This window comes from Elephantulus edwardii, unplaced genomic scaffold, assembly GCF_000299155.1.
Source record: "Elephantulus edwardii isolate Elephantulus edwardi_28Jun2011 unplaced genomic scaffold, EleEdw1.0 scaffold00285, whole genome shotgun sequence".
NCBI classification, from domain to species: Eukaryota; Metazoa; Chordata; class Mammalia; order Macroscelidea; family Macroscelididae; genus Elephantulus; species Elephantulus edwardii.
In genome coordinates this window covers 1576248-1594036 of record NW_006400035.1, presented here as the reverse complement: position 1 = coordinate 1594036, position 17789 = coordinate 1576248, and the positions used below count along the sequence as shown (strand labels likewise).

The following is a 17789-nucleotide window of genomic DNA, read 5'->3' as shown; positions in this document are numbered from 1 at the left end:
TCCACAAATGCCTGGCTAAGTGGAGATTTCAGGAGCTCATCTGATTCACAAAATAGCCTTCAGAGCTCAGGGATTGTTGGTGGAGGCTCAGGGTGTAGAGAGGAGACATAGCATGTCCAGGGGTGTCAAGCTAGGAATGGAATCCACTACAGTCTCTCTCTAAGTGACACAACAGTTAAGCATTCAGCTGCTGAAAGAAACATTGGCAATTCAAACCAAGGAAGAAGAGCTTGGCAGTCTGCTTGCCTAAGATAGCAGTCACTCTTTTATCACAGTGGGGCTCAGTAACTCATTGACATGGAGTTGAGACCAATGCAGAATTGACCCTCCAGTGGGTTTTCAGAGGCTGTAAATAACATGAGAGGAGACTGCCCATCTCTCTCCCACAAAGCAGCTGGTGGATTCAACTCGCTGGCCTTTTCATTGGCGCTTTAACTCCTTACCTGCTAGGCCACCAGAACTGCCTGGTAATGAGTCAGAATCTAATTGATGGCATCAAACAGCAAAACAGTCTGTTTTCTAGTGCCCATATCCTTAAATATTTCCACTCTCATCATTGTACAGAACTGAAGCACAGACTCACTAATGAACACAAACAGCAGCTTCCTGTCCTTGTAGCTCACCCCCACAGGGCCTCCCCTTGCTGTCCTTTTTATGGCACATCCTCATTCCATACCCACCAGGAAAGCTTAATAGAGAGTAATTCTGTCACAACATAAAATCCTCTTTGTGAACTGCCGACCAAACTTTCAGTTGACATTTGTAATGATTGTCTCATTCTCCTTTTTGTTGCTTTTCATGGGATTCAGAGTTTATGAGGAAATGCTGCAATATACTTGTTAGTATTAAATGTTGGATTCCCATAATATTATAATAAAAGGATGCCTTGATAATTGATGGGAACTGTGAGCTCATGGAATGATGGCATAAAAAGTAATAAAGAACTGGAAAGCTTTTCTAAAAACCTATGATGATTATAACTATAAGACAGCCCCCCCCCCCCAAAAAAAAAGAGATGATACGGTTCTGTTGATACTTGCCTTTTTTTGCCTTTAAAAACATGAAAAATAAAAAAAAAAAAACACAACATGAAAAATACATTAGGTGGGGTTTATCTTTAAATAGTTTCTCTAGAAGTATACGTGAAACATCTCAAAACATCCACAGGTATGACTGCACCTTTTTTTCTTTCTCAGATTCTAGTGCACTTTAATTTGCTATACTAACCAAATAAAAATTTACTTTCTTTTCCTTCCCATTTTCTATCACCTTACATCCTTTCATGGTGACTTAATTGAATTTGAGGCAAAACAGGGAACTGGGGTAACTTTGAAAATGGACAAATAAATCTAAATAGTGTCTCAGAAAAATACAAAACTGGTAATTCCCTCTAGTTTTATGGACATGACTGTGGATACAAGTTTTCAGTGTGTGTTTGCAACATAGTATTATTAGCTTTTTTAAAAAAAATCTATTATATTAGTTTGCATATAAAATGTAAACATTGTGTTTCATTTGTCCAAATTTTATTTCATGGATTCATCCATTCACATTGTGTTTCACCCTCTCACCTTTGAGGAGTGAAAGGTCTGCCTTTGGATAAAATGTGGAGGAGAGAGCTCCTTTAAATACTGGACGTTTGGATTTCCCTTCATTATAATTGCTACAGCAATAGTGTTTACTCCCAAATTAAAATTGTCACTTGTAATATATAGAAGCTTCCACGAATACTACCTCTCATTCCATTAATTGGTAATGCTCAGCATGGCAGAAAACATCTTATTTTTAAGAATGGCTTCTTGTTATATGCTGTGGAATCAGAACCAACTCATAGCTGGCACACCAGAGCATTTTCAGAAGCAGTGAATTGCATGGGAGAAAATTGCCCATCTTTCTCTCATTAACCAACTGGTGGGATTTTAACCATGTGCCTTTGGCTTAGCAGCACAACTCATTACCCAGGAAACCACAAGAGCTCCCTAAAGAGTGATGTATATGCCTTAATTATTTCTGCCCTATAATAGTTAGAAACCAGACTCTCTTTAATTAAGATCTTGAGTGTATTTTAGTTTTAACTCCTCAAAATTTAGAGTACTTACACAGAAAACAATGTTGTTGTTGTTGTTATGTGCCATCAAATCGTTTGCGACTCATAGCGACCCTATGTTCAACAGCCCTAAACCGTGCTCTATCCTGTGCCAATCTCATTGCCTCTGATACACCCATCCCGAGTACCCTAGTCACTGAATCAATCCACCTCATAGAGGGTTTCCCCCTCCTGCGCTGTACCTCTACTCTATCCAGGATGATGTCCCTCTCTAAAGATCTGTCTCTCCTTACAACATGTCCAAAGTATGTCAGACGAAGCCCCAGAATCCTTGCCTCCAAGGAGTAGCCTGGTTTCACTCTCCCTGGGATGAATCTGTTTGTTTTCTTGGCAGTCCATGGTACATTCAGTACTCTTCTCCAGCACCACAGCTCAAAGGCATCAATTCTCCTTCTATCCTCCCTAGTCATTGTCCAACTCTCTGATGCATAACAAGTGATTGCAAAAATCATGGCCTGTATCAGGCGCACCTTAGTCTCCAGAGAGACACCATTGCTCTTGAGTATTTTGGAGAGGTCCCTAACCGCAGACTTTCCCATCGCAATACGTTTTTTGATTTCCTGGCTACTGGTGCCAAGAGTGTTGACTGTGGAGCCGAGCAAACTGAAGCTGTGAACAATCTCAATCTCTTCGCCATCCATCCTGATGCTACTGATTGGTCCAGTGCAGAAAACTCTTCCACATTTTAATTATTTTAACTGAGCTACTTTGGAAAACTAAATTCCTCTAACATAATGTGTTCAGAGCATCTTTTAGTTTGACTGTTCAGTAACTTACTAAGACAGAGGATGAACAATATGAAGTAGCTCCTAATATGGTATCATTTTCATTTCCTGTTTTTTGGAAGATAAATGCTAATGCTGTAAAGGCTTCTCTTTTCTTTCTTTTTTTTTTTTTTTAATTTGTTCCTCCCTGAACTACAAGAGAATAAGGAGAAATCAAATGTGACATGGCTGAAGACTGAGTCATCCAGTTATGACAAAAATTTTTCTCTTCTGCTTTTTGCCCCTTTTCTCATTCTTCCCCTAGTTCATCATCTCCCCCGTATTCCCTTACAAAGCAATTTTGTTAGAATATGTGAGTCTTAGTTCATTTCTATTTTAGAATAATTTGAGATTTTCAGAATTATGTCTGTCCATTGAGTTCTAAAGTATGTATAGAATATTCTGAGGATTTTTTTGACAGATTATCTATAAATTAGTGACCAAAGACACTTCAGACTAGCACACACACTCCCTGCCTTTCCTCCCTCCTCTCTCTCCCCCTCTCCTTGCATCTCATCTCCCCACCTTTCCTCTCTCTCCCCCCCTCCTCTTCCATCTCATCCCCCTCCTCTTTCTCTCCCTTGTCTCTCTCCCCTACCCCTTCCATCTTATTTTCCCCCTCCTCTCTCCTTTCCTGCCTCTCTCTCTCACACTCCCCTTCCATCTCATCTGCCCTTCTCTTCTCTCTCCCTCTCCTTCATCTCCTCTCCCCTACTCTCTCCTTTCCTCCTTCTCTCTCTCTCCTTTCCTTTTCCTCTTTCCCTCCTCCCTCCTTCTCTCTCCCTTTCCCCTTTTATCTCGTTCCTCTCCTCCTCTCTCCTTTCCTTCTCCCCTCTCCTCCCTCTTTCTCCCTCTCCCTCTCCCCTTCCATCTCATTTCTCTCTCTCCTTCTCCTCTCTCCTCTCCTCCTTCCTTCTCTCTCTCCCTTTCTCCTTCCATTTCATTCCTTTCCTCGTTCCTTTCCTCTCTCCCCTGCCCCTTTCATCTCCTTTCCCCCTCCTCTCTCCTTTTTCCCCCTCCTTCTCTCTTCTCCCCCTTTTAATCTCTACTACATTTTCCCTAGACCACATAGCTGTTCTTTTATCTATACCTTTATCTTTTGTGCATATATTTCACATTACTTGTATACAAATAATCATTTTCTATCTTCTGTGCCCAACTTTCAAACTATCAAAAATAACATAAGCTTAAATTCTAGAAAGTGTATGTGTGTGAGAGAGACGTAGTAATCTAAAACATCATGTTTGAATGTCTGTTCTTTTCAGTTAGAAATTCCTTTATGCTATCAGAAGATAATTTTATATGGAATGAGATTTACACTTTTGTTAAGATGAGACTAGCACATAGTAAGTACTCAGTTATAAAGTGAATAAATAGGGAAGTGTATTCTACCATCATTTGAAGATGGAGCCCTCTCCACTCTTGCAGCCTTGTTTCTGCTTATCAAAATCACTTGTCAACTCTATCTTAATAATCTGTGTCTACCTGTTAAGAAAGATGAAGCTAGTTTTGCATAAACGTATCCATCTGTCTTGGAGATTGTCCACAACCATAACAGATGAATTTATGAGGTGTAGTTCCCATCTGATTATCATCTGGCTTTCTTGTGAATAGGTTGGTTAATAGGCATGAGTCACATTTTGTCTTTTAATGGTCTGTTACATGGAACTCGTAGGTGCCAGCTGGTCTAGAACATCCCAGATAAAGACTAATGTGTTTTCTGTTGGGAAGTCTTATTTCAACACCTTATTTCAATCTTCTTTCAACACCTCTTATTACTTAGCTGTTTACTGCTGTTGTATCAGAAAATAGCCCAAGTAGTGTCTAATAAGCCCAATTCTGCTGTCCCTTACTCCCCCCAATTTAGTAAGCTAGACATCTGAATTCAGGTTGCTGGCTCGAGGAGAAGGCCCTTGTCTTCTTGTGTGAGAATGCTCCTGGGCATTCTTCATGTGGCTTGTCAAGTCTCTGTCCTCATTTCTACTTCTCTCACTTGTTTCTTTAATCTTTTCTAAATCTCAAAAAAGATCTAAAAAAAATACGCCCTATACTAATCCTACTTCATTTACATAAAAGACAGCCCATTCCCACATGGGACTCTAGTCACAGGCACTGAAGTTAGACTTTATAACAATTATTTTGGAGGGACACAGTTCACACTTGGAATTTGGCAGTGGCCAAATAGATTTCTAAACCAGCAATGAAGATGATTTTGTCTTGTGCTTTGATGTCATAGTTTGACTTGGATCATGCATTCTTTTGCATGTGAAAATAATTATGTGTTTGTATTTGAAGAAGTAACAAAACATGTTCTCTTTACCAGCTCGCAAAAGACAAAGAGCGCCTGCAAGCTATGATGACTCATCTGCATGTGAAGTCCACGGAACCGAAAGCTGCCCCTCAGCCTGTGAGTAGTGGTCTATACCTAGTGACAAGAAAACCCAATCACCTGGTGATAGTTTCTCCCCTACCTCCCCCCATTAAGGCCTACTAGGTTAGATTTGAGATTTAAAGACCTTGAGGTCAGTCACTATCTCTGGTTATCTTTTACAAAATGAAGACATTGTGCCATAACTGTATTTTGTGACTAACAAGATGCTTCAGACTTAGTCATTTCCCCCAAGACCCAACCAGCCTTTCTTCTATACGGTGGTGCTAAACTGAGGCACACGATATCTAAGGAGATGAGTCAAAGAAGAAAGTCTTTTTAGCCTGGCTAAGCTATCATAGTATATGAGCACAGGAACAAGAAATGTCCAGTTCAGAGGTAACTGAGGAAGGAGATGACTCGAGATGAACCCATGTTGGATGTGTGTGGGAATAGAGCTGTGCTCTGTAGGGTTTTATGTGGCAGACTTTTCAGGAGTAGATTTCACGCCTTTGTTCTGCAGCACACTGGATGAGGGAGAACCTCTCCAGCCTTGTGACTTAGCAGTCAAGTGTGGTAACTGCATCACCCAGGGATTCAACTATTAAGATGGAATTATGAAGAGTATCTGTCAGTTATTAAGGAGTCTGAAGTGACAATTGTTCTTCATAGTATAAGACAAAAACATGGTACACTGCAATTAGACAGAACTTTTTCCAGATCTCTTAATTTTTGCTTTGTTTCCTTCGCTTTGACCTTAATCATTTAGGTACAGGCAATTAATAAACAGAAGGATAGTTTCTGGGCCCCACATCCTTTCTTGGGCCCCATTTCAGGTTCAGATTATAGATCAATCTCTTTAACAGTTATATTCTGATCTATCTGTATGTCTAAAAATCTTCTAGTAGTTTCACCTGATGATTTAGAATGCAGAGAATGTTTTGCTTCTTGATTTTAAGATTTGTAAAATTTAAAGGTACACTGCCTTTATTTGATTTTGCATGGAGTCACTGTGAGAAAATTAATTGAGCGTTGACAATCTATAGTTAGTACTAGCAATTTTAATCAATATGCAATGATGCAGCATAATGGCAAAGTATTGGTTTATCTGTTTTGACTGATTTTTCCTATAAATAAAGCAAACATACACCCATATATGTATGATTTATGGTGATAGAAATAAAACGGAGTCAGACTATTAACCTAGCAAATATGGTAGCCTGCCAAGATGCAGTTGGCAGACAAAATTAATGTCTGAAACAGAACACATTACTGAGATATAGGACATAAAATCATTAAGTACTTTGTGTATCCATTTTTACTAGAAGAGAGTCCGTTTCTGTGTATTTCATACTAATTGTCTGCATGATTGGGCCACTAAATGAACAGGTGACAACAAGCCAGTCTGTTTAGTGTGCTGGATTCAGAAGTCAGCTGTACTATTCACATCATCCCAATAGCACAAACCTAACTAAGTGCCTTGGTGAGACCACTGAAGTGCTGTGGCTGACTTCTCTAGTCAGCATTGCCACTGTCAAAGGGCACCAGTCTACTTTGAATCTTCTCAAAGTCTTCAGTTACCTTTAACTTGCCGACAGAGGATTTCTCCAAGATGATGACTTTGAGTCTCTAACTAGAACAAGATTATCTTCTATTTTCCTCACATATTAATAGTAACAATGATAAAATGTTTGACTTCCCCTTTCTAGGATTGAACTTTTTGATCATAGCATTTCTTTTGAGGAAAACATATAAAATTAGACGCATGATTGTACAGCCCCCTGTGTCACTCTGTGAGTGATGAGTCTGGGTCTTGGTAGGTTGCACCATGTGTGTAAACCTGCATCTAATGAGATGACATACATTGTTTGCCCAAAAGCACCATAGAGAATCTTCATGAGGACCGGAGTTAAACCACCAATGAGCAGGGAGAGGCAGTTGTTGAGGAAAATGAACAGGGAGGGAGATTTGTCTTGATTTGGGGGGAGGGGGAAGAAGTGTTTTTACATTCTAGAAAATTATAACTCTGAAGGAGACCTCCTACTAAATTTATTTTTAACTGCTCTATTGAAAATTCTCTACCACTAGTCAACATTATCTCTTAGTAGCTCAGAACAGTATTTCTTTATTAAAAGAAATATGCACGAATATTTATGACTGAAAAATTAATAGCTTTTGAATTGATACACAGCAGGTTTTCTTTTGTAAAGAAGTCCAATATCGCTGCACAGCACTTGTATAACCATTTATTTAGAGTCCAAGTCAAACCTTTGACAGCTAGAGCAATACTACAAGCTGACATAAAGAACTCCAAGATGTAAACCAACAATAGGCCATCTGTGTGAGGTTTGCCATTGTCAAAGACATAGATTGTTTGGATTAGTTTATGTAAATGTACTCTTGTATTACCCTTTGGAGGAGAAAAAAATATCACATTTGTGTATGAAAAGTGGTTCCCTTCACAGGCAGCATTATAAATTCCTTATCCTTTAACTTACATGTAAGAAGTAAAAAATTGGTGCCTGACAAGCAGATATTGTGTGACACTCTGTTGTCGGAGTGAACCTGCCTTCCTTTCATGTACTGGAAAATAGAAAATTTTATAACAGATACCATCTTATAAATAAAGAATTATTAAAATATGTAGAGGTGAGGCATTTTGAAATTAATTATAAAAGGTAAATGTGTAGTGTTTTGCATGCAGTTTTACTTTTTGTGCACCCCTTCTTCCTCTAGCACATTTGTACAGCAAAAACAAAAACCTTGATTCTTTCCCTTTTTAGGGGCCTATAGATATCTGGGGACCGATTCTAATATGCAGAATATTTCCTGGAACCTGTAATTAACTAACTTCATTTTAAATAATAAAAAATACAGCATATGTTGAGATTAGTATCCTCAGTATTTTTAAATAGTAACAAGTATCCACCAGACATCCAAGTCTCATTGGACATCGACAGGTCAGTCTTGCCAGTAAGTTTACCAGGATTTTTACTCTTTTTTTCTTTTCCCCCTGTCTGTTCAAAAGAAACTTCACGTTTATCTTCATATTCTAAGTCACTAATAGGATGTTTTTGTTGGAAGTGTAGCTTTTCACTAAATGCCATTCACTGGTGTCATTGGTTTGTATCCTAGCATCAAGCTGGCCCCTGTTTTCTACCTGAAAGAAATTGCTAACCTGTCCATAGGCTGTCCTTGAGTGGCTGATGCCTTTTCTGGACACTGTTACGGAGCTTTTCTGGATGTGGATCATTAGAGGATATGTGCATTTTATGACTGTCTCAGCTTGTCAGATAGGAACCCTAAACTTTGTTTGTGGGGAAGCCTATAAGCAAAGTACTTGATATCCAAGTCTCAGACTAGGTTGGTTTTGCACAAGGTGATTCTGCATTTACTTCTGTGCAAGTTCTCTGCTTTGCATGTGTGATGACTGGGCTCTGGTCTGTGAACAGCTGTTGTTTGCTACATAGAGCTTATTTCTGACTTACAGAGACCGTGTGTGCAGAGGAGAGTCTGTAGGGTTCTTGGGGCCATGACCCTGGGGAAACAGATGATTGGGACTGACTTCCAGAGCACCAATCTTTCAGCATGTAGTCAGGCACTTAACCAACCACTTGTGCCACACAGTAACTCTCCAATGTTCCTGTATGATTACATTACAACTATGTCTTGAACAGACTATGCACTGAAGACAGAAATCTATACAAGGCTCCTCTGTCCCTGCCATAGATGTGTTTGGAGTCCTCTAGGACAAACTGACAGTAGGCACCCTGCTCTCTCACACACACTCCCTGTGCTTCTCTGCCTTTGATGAGTAGAATAACTAATCCAGAACAATGATGTGTTGGAAGACTTCTCAGAAACAAAAGATGAAAAGGAAGGAAGAAGTCAGTAAACTTTACAAAAATCTCCTGGGTTAAGGGTGGGCTAAAGATGTGTCAGGTCACCTGCGAGAAGGCTGCTGGGAGCAAGAGGTCAGTAGTTGAGCAAGTGAACTAACGGTGCAGCTGACATCAGCTAACAAACTTCCACATGTCTAGTTCTGTGAATGTTTGTCCTAGCTTGTAGAGTAGGGTGTCTGAGAGGTTCCTAGCAACACTCATAAGTTCTAGCATTAGGTACATACAGTGGGAAAGCCTTTCTGATGTGTGTTGTCATAGACAAAATTTGTAGTCATTTGAAGCTTTTTAAGAATCTCCTTTTTTATTCCCATGGGAAGAGGCCCCAAAAAAAACTCAGACCAATCATAAAACCAACCTAAAGAAAATGATTGATAGTTTTTGTTCCCAGAGTCAGTAACCTGAAGTAAAAATCCAAATTTATCCTGGGGTTTAGCACCTTGGTGTTGGCTGAGAAGCTTTTACAAGGGTAGTACATGAGGACCCAACAGTAATAGCAACTACAAAAAGACACATGCCAGTATTACAACTTTATTAAGGAATTTCCAAAAGACTTTTCTCTATATTTCCTAATGTCAGGGAAACACCATAAGTCATGAATACATGCAAAGAAGGTAGCCTTTGCTGTAGGATATTCCTACACATCAGAGAACATTCCTGATTTCAGAGCAGCCACATTTTTTCTGACTTCTTGGGCAAATAATGACAGTGTAAGTAGCATAACCTTTTAGAAAATGTTATAAAACATTTACAGGAATGTGGATATTTGGAATGAAATGCACTATATTAGATTTTTTTTGTGTGTGTGTGTTTTCTTTTATACTATGACAATAGCAAATAGGGCAGTTTTGAAATAATATTTTTAGCCACTGAAAACAAAGCCCCACCTCCTCCACACCACCTAGAGAAAGGAGGTCTTAATTTTCAAAGACTCGTCACTATAACCTTGCTTTCAAATTAGAGAAATAGTATTAACCAGGCATAGAAAGAGGTTTTCGGGCACAACGCACAAAAGTTGTTTTTATATACTGTTTTTCATTAAGCCCCCTCCTCAACTCCACTCCAATGTTTTGATGTTTTAGTAGCACTGCTAGTAATACCACCTTCCAGGCCACTGCCCTCTGCCAGTGCCAGCCTCTGAGTCAGTAGCACAGCCAGGCTGAGATAGTCAGGGAGGGCAGGACCCCTAACAAAGGCTTCCTGCTGCCACCCACTGTCCTGCCCTCCCCTCTTATGGTAACGTCCCTTCGGCTTCAGAAAGGCAACCTCTGAGCACAAGTGATTCATGTCTAGAAATGCCATGAAGTTAAAACATGTCTTAAGTTGTGCTCAGGCCAGTAAAACCAACAGCAGAAAAACAAGTTTTGTGGGCCTGGAAGTCCCTTCCGTGCGCTGTGGCCTTGGTTTTTTTGGTTTCAGGTTCGCCTTTCAGAGGCTATTTTCATGTGTGAGGCAAGAACACAAAACCAAAAATGAGTTCTTATGGGAATATAATATGTCTATTTCTGTCAGGGTTTAGATCAACGGTTTATTATTTCTTTTTTAAAAATGTGAATGACTCATCTTCTCTGAAGGGAAAGGTTACTGTTTAAAAACGGCTAGTTATCTGCATGATTATTATTTTAAAAATGAACTGAGAGTCTAGGCAGACAGCGAATACAATTCTGATAGTTTGAGTGTGGGCAAAATTTCTAGAAGTATCATCCTGTAACTGAAATGGGGGAGAAGCTATATTTGAAGACCCACACACACAGGCAGGCAAACCATATTTTTTAAAAATAAAATGCTATAGCAAACAAACGACTTTAGAATTTAACTTATGACTGGAGTTCCAAAGAGATTATCTTTACCGACATCATCCCATGATGGAAACCTGCTGTGTAGAAAATATAAGCGTTCTCAACTTTTCTAAACATAGCAACTTTTTTTAAATAGTAAATGAACACAATAAGAAAAATAGGCTTTCCATCAGGAAAGGAACCCTCCCAGTTCAATCCCTTCCGGCTCCATGCCTTGGGGAAAAAAAGTTGTCTTTTAAAGCCTTAGCCACATTCAGAAACACAAAACCCATATGCTTTTGTTTCTAATTGATGATTGTATTAAGATTTAATAGTTTACAATTAAGATGACTATTTCAAGATTATAGCAAAACTCACATTGTGGCTGATTTGTTCTTAAGTTTAAGTCTGTAATAATTTTTTCCCCCTCTCTCACCTTTTCTTCCCAGCAAGCTCTTAATTAAAAGAGCAGGTTTGGTTTGAACACAGTGCCAGTTTGGAATCCTTCCCATGTTCCCTCTTATCTCTCCCTCGTGACCTTCCCCCTGAAAGATGGTTTCTCCTTAAGACAAGCATGTGATCATCAAATAAATGTGTAAAAGTTAAGAAACTCCTATAGCAGTTGACAAGGTTGACATTTTGTGAACTTGCTGGTTCAGCCTTCAGATGGTTTCATGAGGCAAAGCACTCTCTGTTTGGACTTTACAGCTTTTTGTTCTTCCTTCCCTCATAGACTACAGTCATGTTTAATTTGAAATCTGGGATCCTTTGGCAAATTAGCAATTAGAACAATTTGGTGGGAATATGTATATGTGTCATTAGTTTTCCTGCAAATTAATAGCAGGGGCAGAGGTCAGGCAGAAATTTTCCACTTGACTGCTGCTCCTCTATTTATTGAGACTTGGCACTTGGTTTCAGAATGGCCACAGCTGTTTTCAGCCACACTCTTCCTCTAGGAGAACTGTCTTTTAATTAGTTTACCTCATAGCCATCATTACAAATATTACTGCCTCTCCTCCTTAAAATAAAATTACTGTTTCTACAAAATATTCCAGTGACATCTTTCACCACTGCACATTGATGGTGGGGTCACTCAAATGTAGTATTTAATCATTAGATCACCTCCATTCGCATCTCCTAATTAGAGTCCTTACAATACATTTTTATCTGGTAATTAGCTGAGATTGGCTGCTTCCTCTGTGGCTTATTAGAGACAGCCCAGCAGTGGGTGTGAATCAGTGTCATTTGTCAAGCCCAGTGAGCTCTCCTCAGCTCAGTATTTTATTTCCAGTTCTCCCATTGTTCAGAAACCTCCAGAAGTCTGACCTAGCTCTCTCTGTTCGTGGGACATGCTAACCTGAAAGATTTTCTTTGCACTGCAGTGTTTTTGCTAGAAACAAACTAAACACTAAGTCTTTGCAAACTACAATCATCAAATTCTTTTCACTTGAAGGCATTCTCTTGTCATTTTGTGTCATGCCTACTCTTGTTACATGTGAGGACATGTAAGATGAAGAGGGCCTTGTAGTGCTACAGTGCTACATGTTTACAAGCATTTTGACTAGTGGGAATTAAATTAAATCCCCATAGACTTAGTGATTTTTCTTTCCTCACAAAATTGGAAAAGAGATGCATGTTTCTTAAGGATTCTTATGTGTATAGTGTCATTTTCTTTTTATTTTTAAGAAAGCCAAAGCATTTATAGAGTAATGTAAAAACAAAGAATAACTCAAATGCATTGCTTTAGAGTCAGAATAAATTCATAGCTGAGCCTCCAGTGGGTTTTGAGAGGATGTAAATTGCACGAGATAAATTTGCTCGTTTTTCACCTGAGGAACAGCTTCAACGGGTTCAAACCACCTGTCTTTGGATTGGCAGTGCAACTCCTTAACCACAAGCCACCAGAGCTCCAGTGTAGAAACCTGAAATTCAGTCTAGTCCCCAGGATTGCTGTACAGATTTTCCTTGGTTCATTGTCTTTATCCAGCTGTAAGCTCTTCAAGGACAGCAATAGTAGGCTTTATTCTGTTTTTCTTAACTGCAGTGCCAGATGCCTTATATTATGAATCACATTCATAAGTAGGGACAGAACCCTCACTGGATCCTTTCCAGAAATGAGCATACAAACAAACAAAAAAAAAAATCAAACTGTTTAGTGTTTATTTCTCCACTCAGTGGACTTAAGAAGATTATACAAAGAGTTTAAAATCACCAAAATGTGTATTTGATAGTAAATCTCTCCAAGCCTCAGTTTACTTGTCTCTCAACTCTGAGGACAAGCATTTTCATTATTCGAGATCTTATGAGAATGAAGTGAAACTCCACAGAGGCAGGTAGGCTTCCCAAAGCATTTCGATAGTCTTAGCTGAACTTCTTCTTTTTTTTTTTTTAAATAGTAGATGTGCTGCCAAAGTGAGCACTGAACTTCATCTTAAAGCTATATGCTTGTGCATTATAGCCTTGTGTGCACTGATATCATTGACCCTTTGCTTGGGCGGGGTATATGTTTGTCCTGTTCCTGAACTTGGTCAGTGGTTGAGATTGAGTGGATGGAGAAGAGGTTAGCCTTAAGTACTCTCAACTCTTTTCCTTTTCCTGGCTGCCAGCAGAGCTGTTCACACTGATTTGCAAATGTCTTTCATGAAGTCAGGTCTCCATCACTGTTGAGAAAGCATCTTGGAGGGGATTTGGAAGAGCTACAGCACCTCTGTAACTTGCTTGAGAAGAAGGGAAGGACTGGTATCTTGTCTACTGAGGTAGCATTTCATGCTGAAAGAAAAAGAAATGCTCTGAAACCAACATAATGGTTTCCAGCCCATATTTGCATTTTCTCATTCATAGTCCCCCAATAATATTTGGTCTTTCTTTTCTTAACATCCTTAAGGGTTTTTTTTTAAGGGTTAATTTTTAATGTGGATTTGTTTGTTTTTTGTTTTATGAAACTTCACTAACAGAATGGATTCTCATGACCATTTTCAATAGTTTGAATTGAGTCTTAACAAAATGGAATTCTCCTTTGACATGTTCTTTGACCACAAGACAGTCTCATTTTTAATAGCTTCTATAGAAATATATAATAATGCCAGTACACATAATGCCATGAACTTAGAACTGGAACAATTTAGAAATAGATTGTAGTAACTTGAAATCTGGTTTGAGAAAATATAATGAGTAACAATAACATGACAACCTACTTTTTGTGGAGTTGGGTGGATTTGAGGTCTCTGTATAACTGACATAGCAATTTCATGTCACTTGAAAAGAACTAGTTTTTTCACACAGTTAGACTTAAAATAATATTTCTGTACCAACAGTTTTTTTTAAATAGAAGTCATGTGTGAGACAAACACCCTGATAAAGGTCCAAAAAGAAGATGGCTGGCTGACTTATCTGAGCCTTTCAGAATTATTTTCTCTCATTGTCCTTTATACTATTTCAGACATTTACTATTCACTTTCTTTTTTTCATTTTTATTAATTTTAATAAACATTTACAGATATTTTGGATTTCCATGCATCTATTGCTGCACTTTTCTCCCTGCCCACACCTCCCCACCAGTTCGCTCCTCTCTTTGAAAAGAAAAAGGGGAAAAAAATTACTTCATTGGTATACAATTCCCCCATCCCCCCACCTTGAGTATTATTCACTTTCTTAATGTTCTTATTTAATATTCTATGATATTACTGAACACCAAGACTTGAAGAAAAGAAAATCCTACAATTTCAGGGCTCCAGGAGTTGATGGCATACCAATTGACATGTTTCAACAAACAGACACTGCCCTGGATGTGCTCACTAAGTCATGCCAAGAAATCTGGAGGACAGTCAGCTGGCCGACTGACTGGTGTTTGTTCCCATTCCAAAGAAAGGTGGCCCAGCAGAGTGCGAAAATTATCGAATAGTATCACATGCAAGCAAGAGTCTGCTGAAAATTATCCAAAAATGTTTAGAACAATATGTCAACAGAGAACTAACTGCCAGATGTGCAGGCTGGATTTAGAGAAGGTTGTGGTACTAGGAATATTATAGTTAATGTTAGATGGATCTTGGCAGAAAGCAGAGAATAGCAGAAGAATGTGTATCTGTGCTTCATTGATTATGCAAAGGCTTTTGACTGTGTGGATCACAACAAGCTGTGGCTGAGAAGAATGGGAATCCCAGAACATTTGATTGTGCTAATGCGAAACCTATACTTGGACCAAGAAGCAGTTATCAGAGTAGAGCAGGGAAACACTGGATGATGATTCACAATCAGGAAGGGGGTCCATCAGGGATGTATTTTGTCTCCATACCTTTTCAATCTGTATGCAGAACAGATCATCCAAGATGCTGGTCTGTACGAGGAGGAATGTGGCATCAGGATTGGTGGAAGAATCATCAACAACCTGCGTTATGCAGATGACACAACCCTGCTTGCTGAAACTGAGGAGGACCTGAAGTGCTTGCTGCAGAAGGTCAAGGACTACAGCCTCCTATATGGATTGAAGGTCAACATCAAGGAAACAAGGATTCTCACCACTGCGCCAATGGGCAGCATCAGTATGGATGGTGAAGAGATTGAGATAGTTAACAGTTTTTGTTTACTTGGTTCCACAGTCAACACTCTTGGTAACAGCAGCCAGGAAATCAGGAGACAAATAACATTGGAAAAGTCAGCTGTGAGGGACCTTTCGAGTACTGAAGAGCAACAATGTCAGGCTGGAGACTTAAAAGTGCACCTGATCCGGGCTATAGTCTTCGCAGTTACGTGCTATGTATCAGAGAGTTGGAACGTGAATAGGGATGATAGAAAGAGAATTGATGCGTTTGAGCTGTGGTGCTGGAGAAGAGTGTTAAATATACCATGGACTGCTAGGAGAACAAACAGGTTTGTCTTGTAGAGGGTGAAGCCAGAATGCTCCTTGGAGTCAAGGATTCTGAAATTTCATCTGACATGCTTGAGGCATGTTGCAAGGAGAGACTGGTCCTTGCAGAGGGACATCATGTTTGGCAGAGCAAGAGAGGAAGATTCTGTGACTGGAGTGGTGGGAATGAGATGGCTAGGTTGACACAGGATAGAATGGCTTTAAGGCCTCTTGATGAGTTGCAAGTGACTCAATGGCACATAACAACAAGAACATATGCCATATTCTTTTTTTTTTACAGTTTGCCAGTTATATATTTATAGAAAGATAATCCCCTGGCTTTAAATAGGTATGTACATAAAATATGAACAAACTTAAAAAAATACAAACCCTTGGATCACAAGGGTGCTGCTGAAGAGTCCCCCGATGCTTCTCCCTCAACTATGAGCAGAGGGCATGAGTCATCTTCATACAAAATTCCTTCTGGCTATTTCTGACTACCCACAAGGGTAAAGATTGGATGAAACCATTCAAACTTCTCACTCTGAACTCTACACGTCCTACAGTTAGGGATACATGCCTTCTTGTTCTTTTAACTAGTACAGGGATAAGGAGGGGGTTCCATTCTGAAATCGGACAGGAAATAAAATACTCATAGTTTAAAAGAGGAAAGAATAATTGTCATCTGCTCTAAAAGCAAAAGACAATATAAAGGCATGTAAACCCCACGGAAATAACCAGTTCTCACACCACTATGGGATATATTGTCCAGTCCAAGACCCAAGTTCTTTGCTCTACCCATTTCCTATTTCTTTGGTATTGTCAGAAGGAAAGGTTTAGTTCCTGGGATGTTGGGGGTGGGGGGAAACGACAGGATAGTGGTTCAGGGACTTCCTAAACGTACTCAGTGAACAGTTTGCACTTAAAATGTTCCCTTTTTTTAAATACTGAAAAATAAACACATCAAATTCCATCCTTTGCTGTACACCATATTCTTTTTAACTTAATGAATTCTAGTCCTTTACCTGAAAGAGTTTAACGAAGCTTACACCTAAAGCTTGTTTAAAGATTAGTCTTTGCCAACTGATAGAAATTAAAAAACCAAACAAAACTTACCCTTGTGATAGGAATCAAGGACCAAACACATTTCCAGATGTTTTCATCCACACAATCCCATCAGGATGTTGGTCATCTAATCACTGTGCCCTCCAGTGGAATAGCAACACATGGTTATTTCACTTTTTTTTTTCCCCAGGTGGGAAATACCTATTTATTCAACAGCTCCACCTCTTTTGTACAGTAGGGAGGGCTGTAAATCTTTAACAACAGTGAAGTAGAATGAGCTGCTCAGTTCTGCGCATCATTGTGGCCACTAGGACCACTCAGAAATAGCCTAGTTTATTGCAGCTGCAATTTCCTAGCACACTTGTCTGTATCAGTGCTACAAAGATTCTGTTTCCTTTGAGATTTTTAAGGCATCTTCACCTGTTGAAGATGAAAGATTGTGATTAAATAATCTGTTTTGACCCAGAATTTTCAATCTTGTATAACTAAGTAACCCCCATTTTGTGTCTTAAACAACTATTTAGCATCCTTTGGAAAACACCTGTCATATAAAAGTTAAAAAAGAGTGCACTGATATGTTTTGTTCTGAATATTAAGTCACTTGTTTTAACATGGAGTTCATCTTGATTTTGAACAAAATCAAAGTGTGTGTGCGCGCATGCGTGTGCACGCCTGTGTGTGTCTATGGGTGGTCCAAATGGTTAACGTGCTTGTCTCCTAACTGAGGGGGCAAATATGGACTGAGTTTCAAGTTCACTCAGAGAACCACCTTAGAAAGTGCTGGTGTTCCACTTCCTGCCCGATCCGCCACTGAAACCCATGTAGGACACAGTCCTCCTAACACACTGAAGTGTTGGTGCTCCACTTCCTGAGAGATCCACCACTGAATCCCCGGCATAGAGTACCACTCACACACTGAAGTGCTCGTGCTCTACTTCCTGCAAGATTTGCCACTGAAACCCCTG

The 17789-nt window shown here is 39.4% G+C and overlaps 1 protein-coding gene across 7 annotated transcripts in view; it reads left to right on the top strand.

Annotated features, from left to right (window-relative positions):
- The window catches only part of FOXP1 (forkhead box P1), a 419751-nt gene that overhangs the window by 382351 nt on the left and 19611 nt on the right, over nucleotides 1-17789 (top strand). For all 7 annotated transcript variants that reach the window (XM_006900487.1, XM_006900493.1, XM_006900488.1 and 4 more), the window contains one exon: nucleotides 5195-5278. In XM_006900487.1, coding sequence (XP_006900549.1) covers nucleotides 5195-5278 — 84 coding nt within the window. The remainder of the gene's footprint in view (nucleotides 1-5194; nucleotides 5279-17789) is intronic.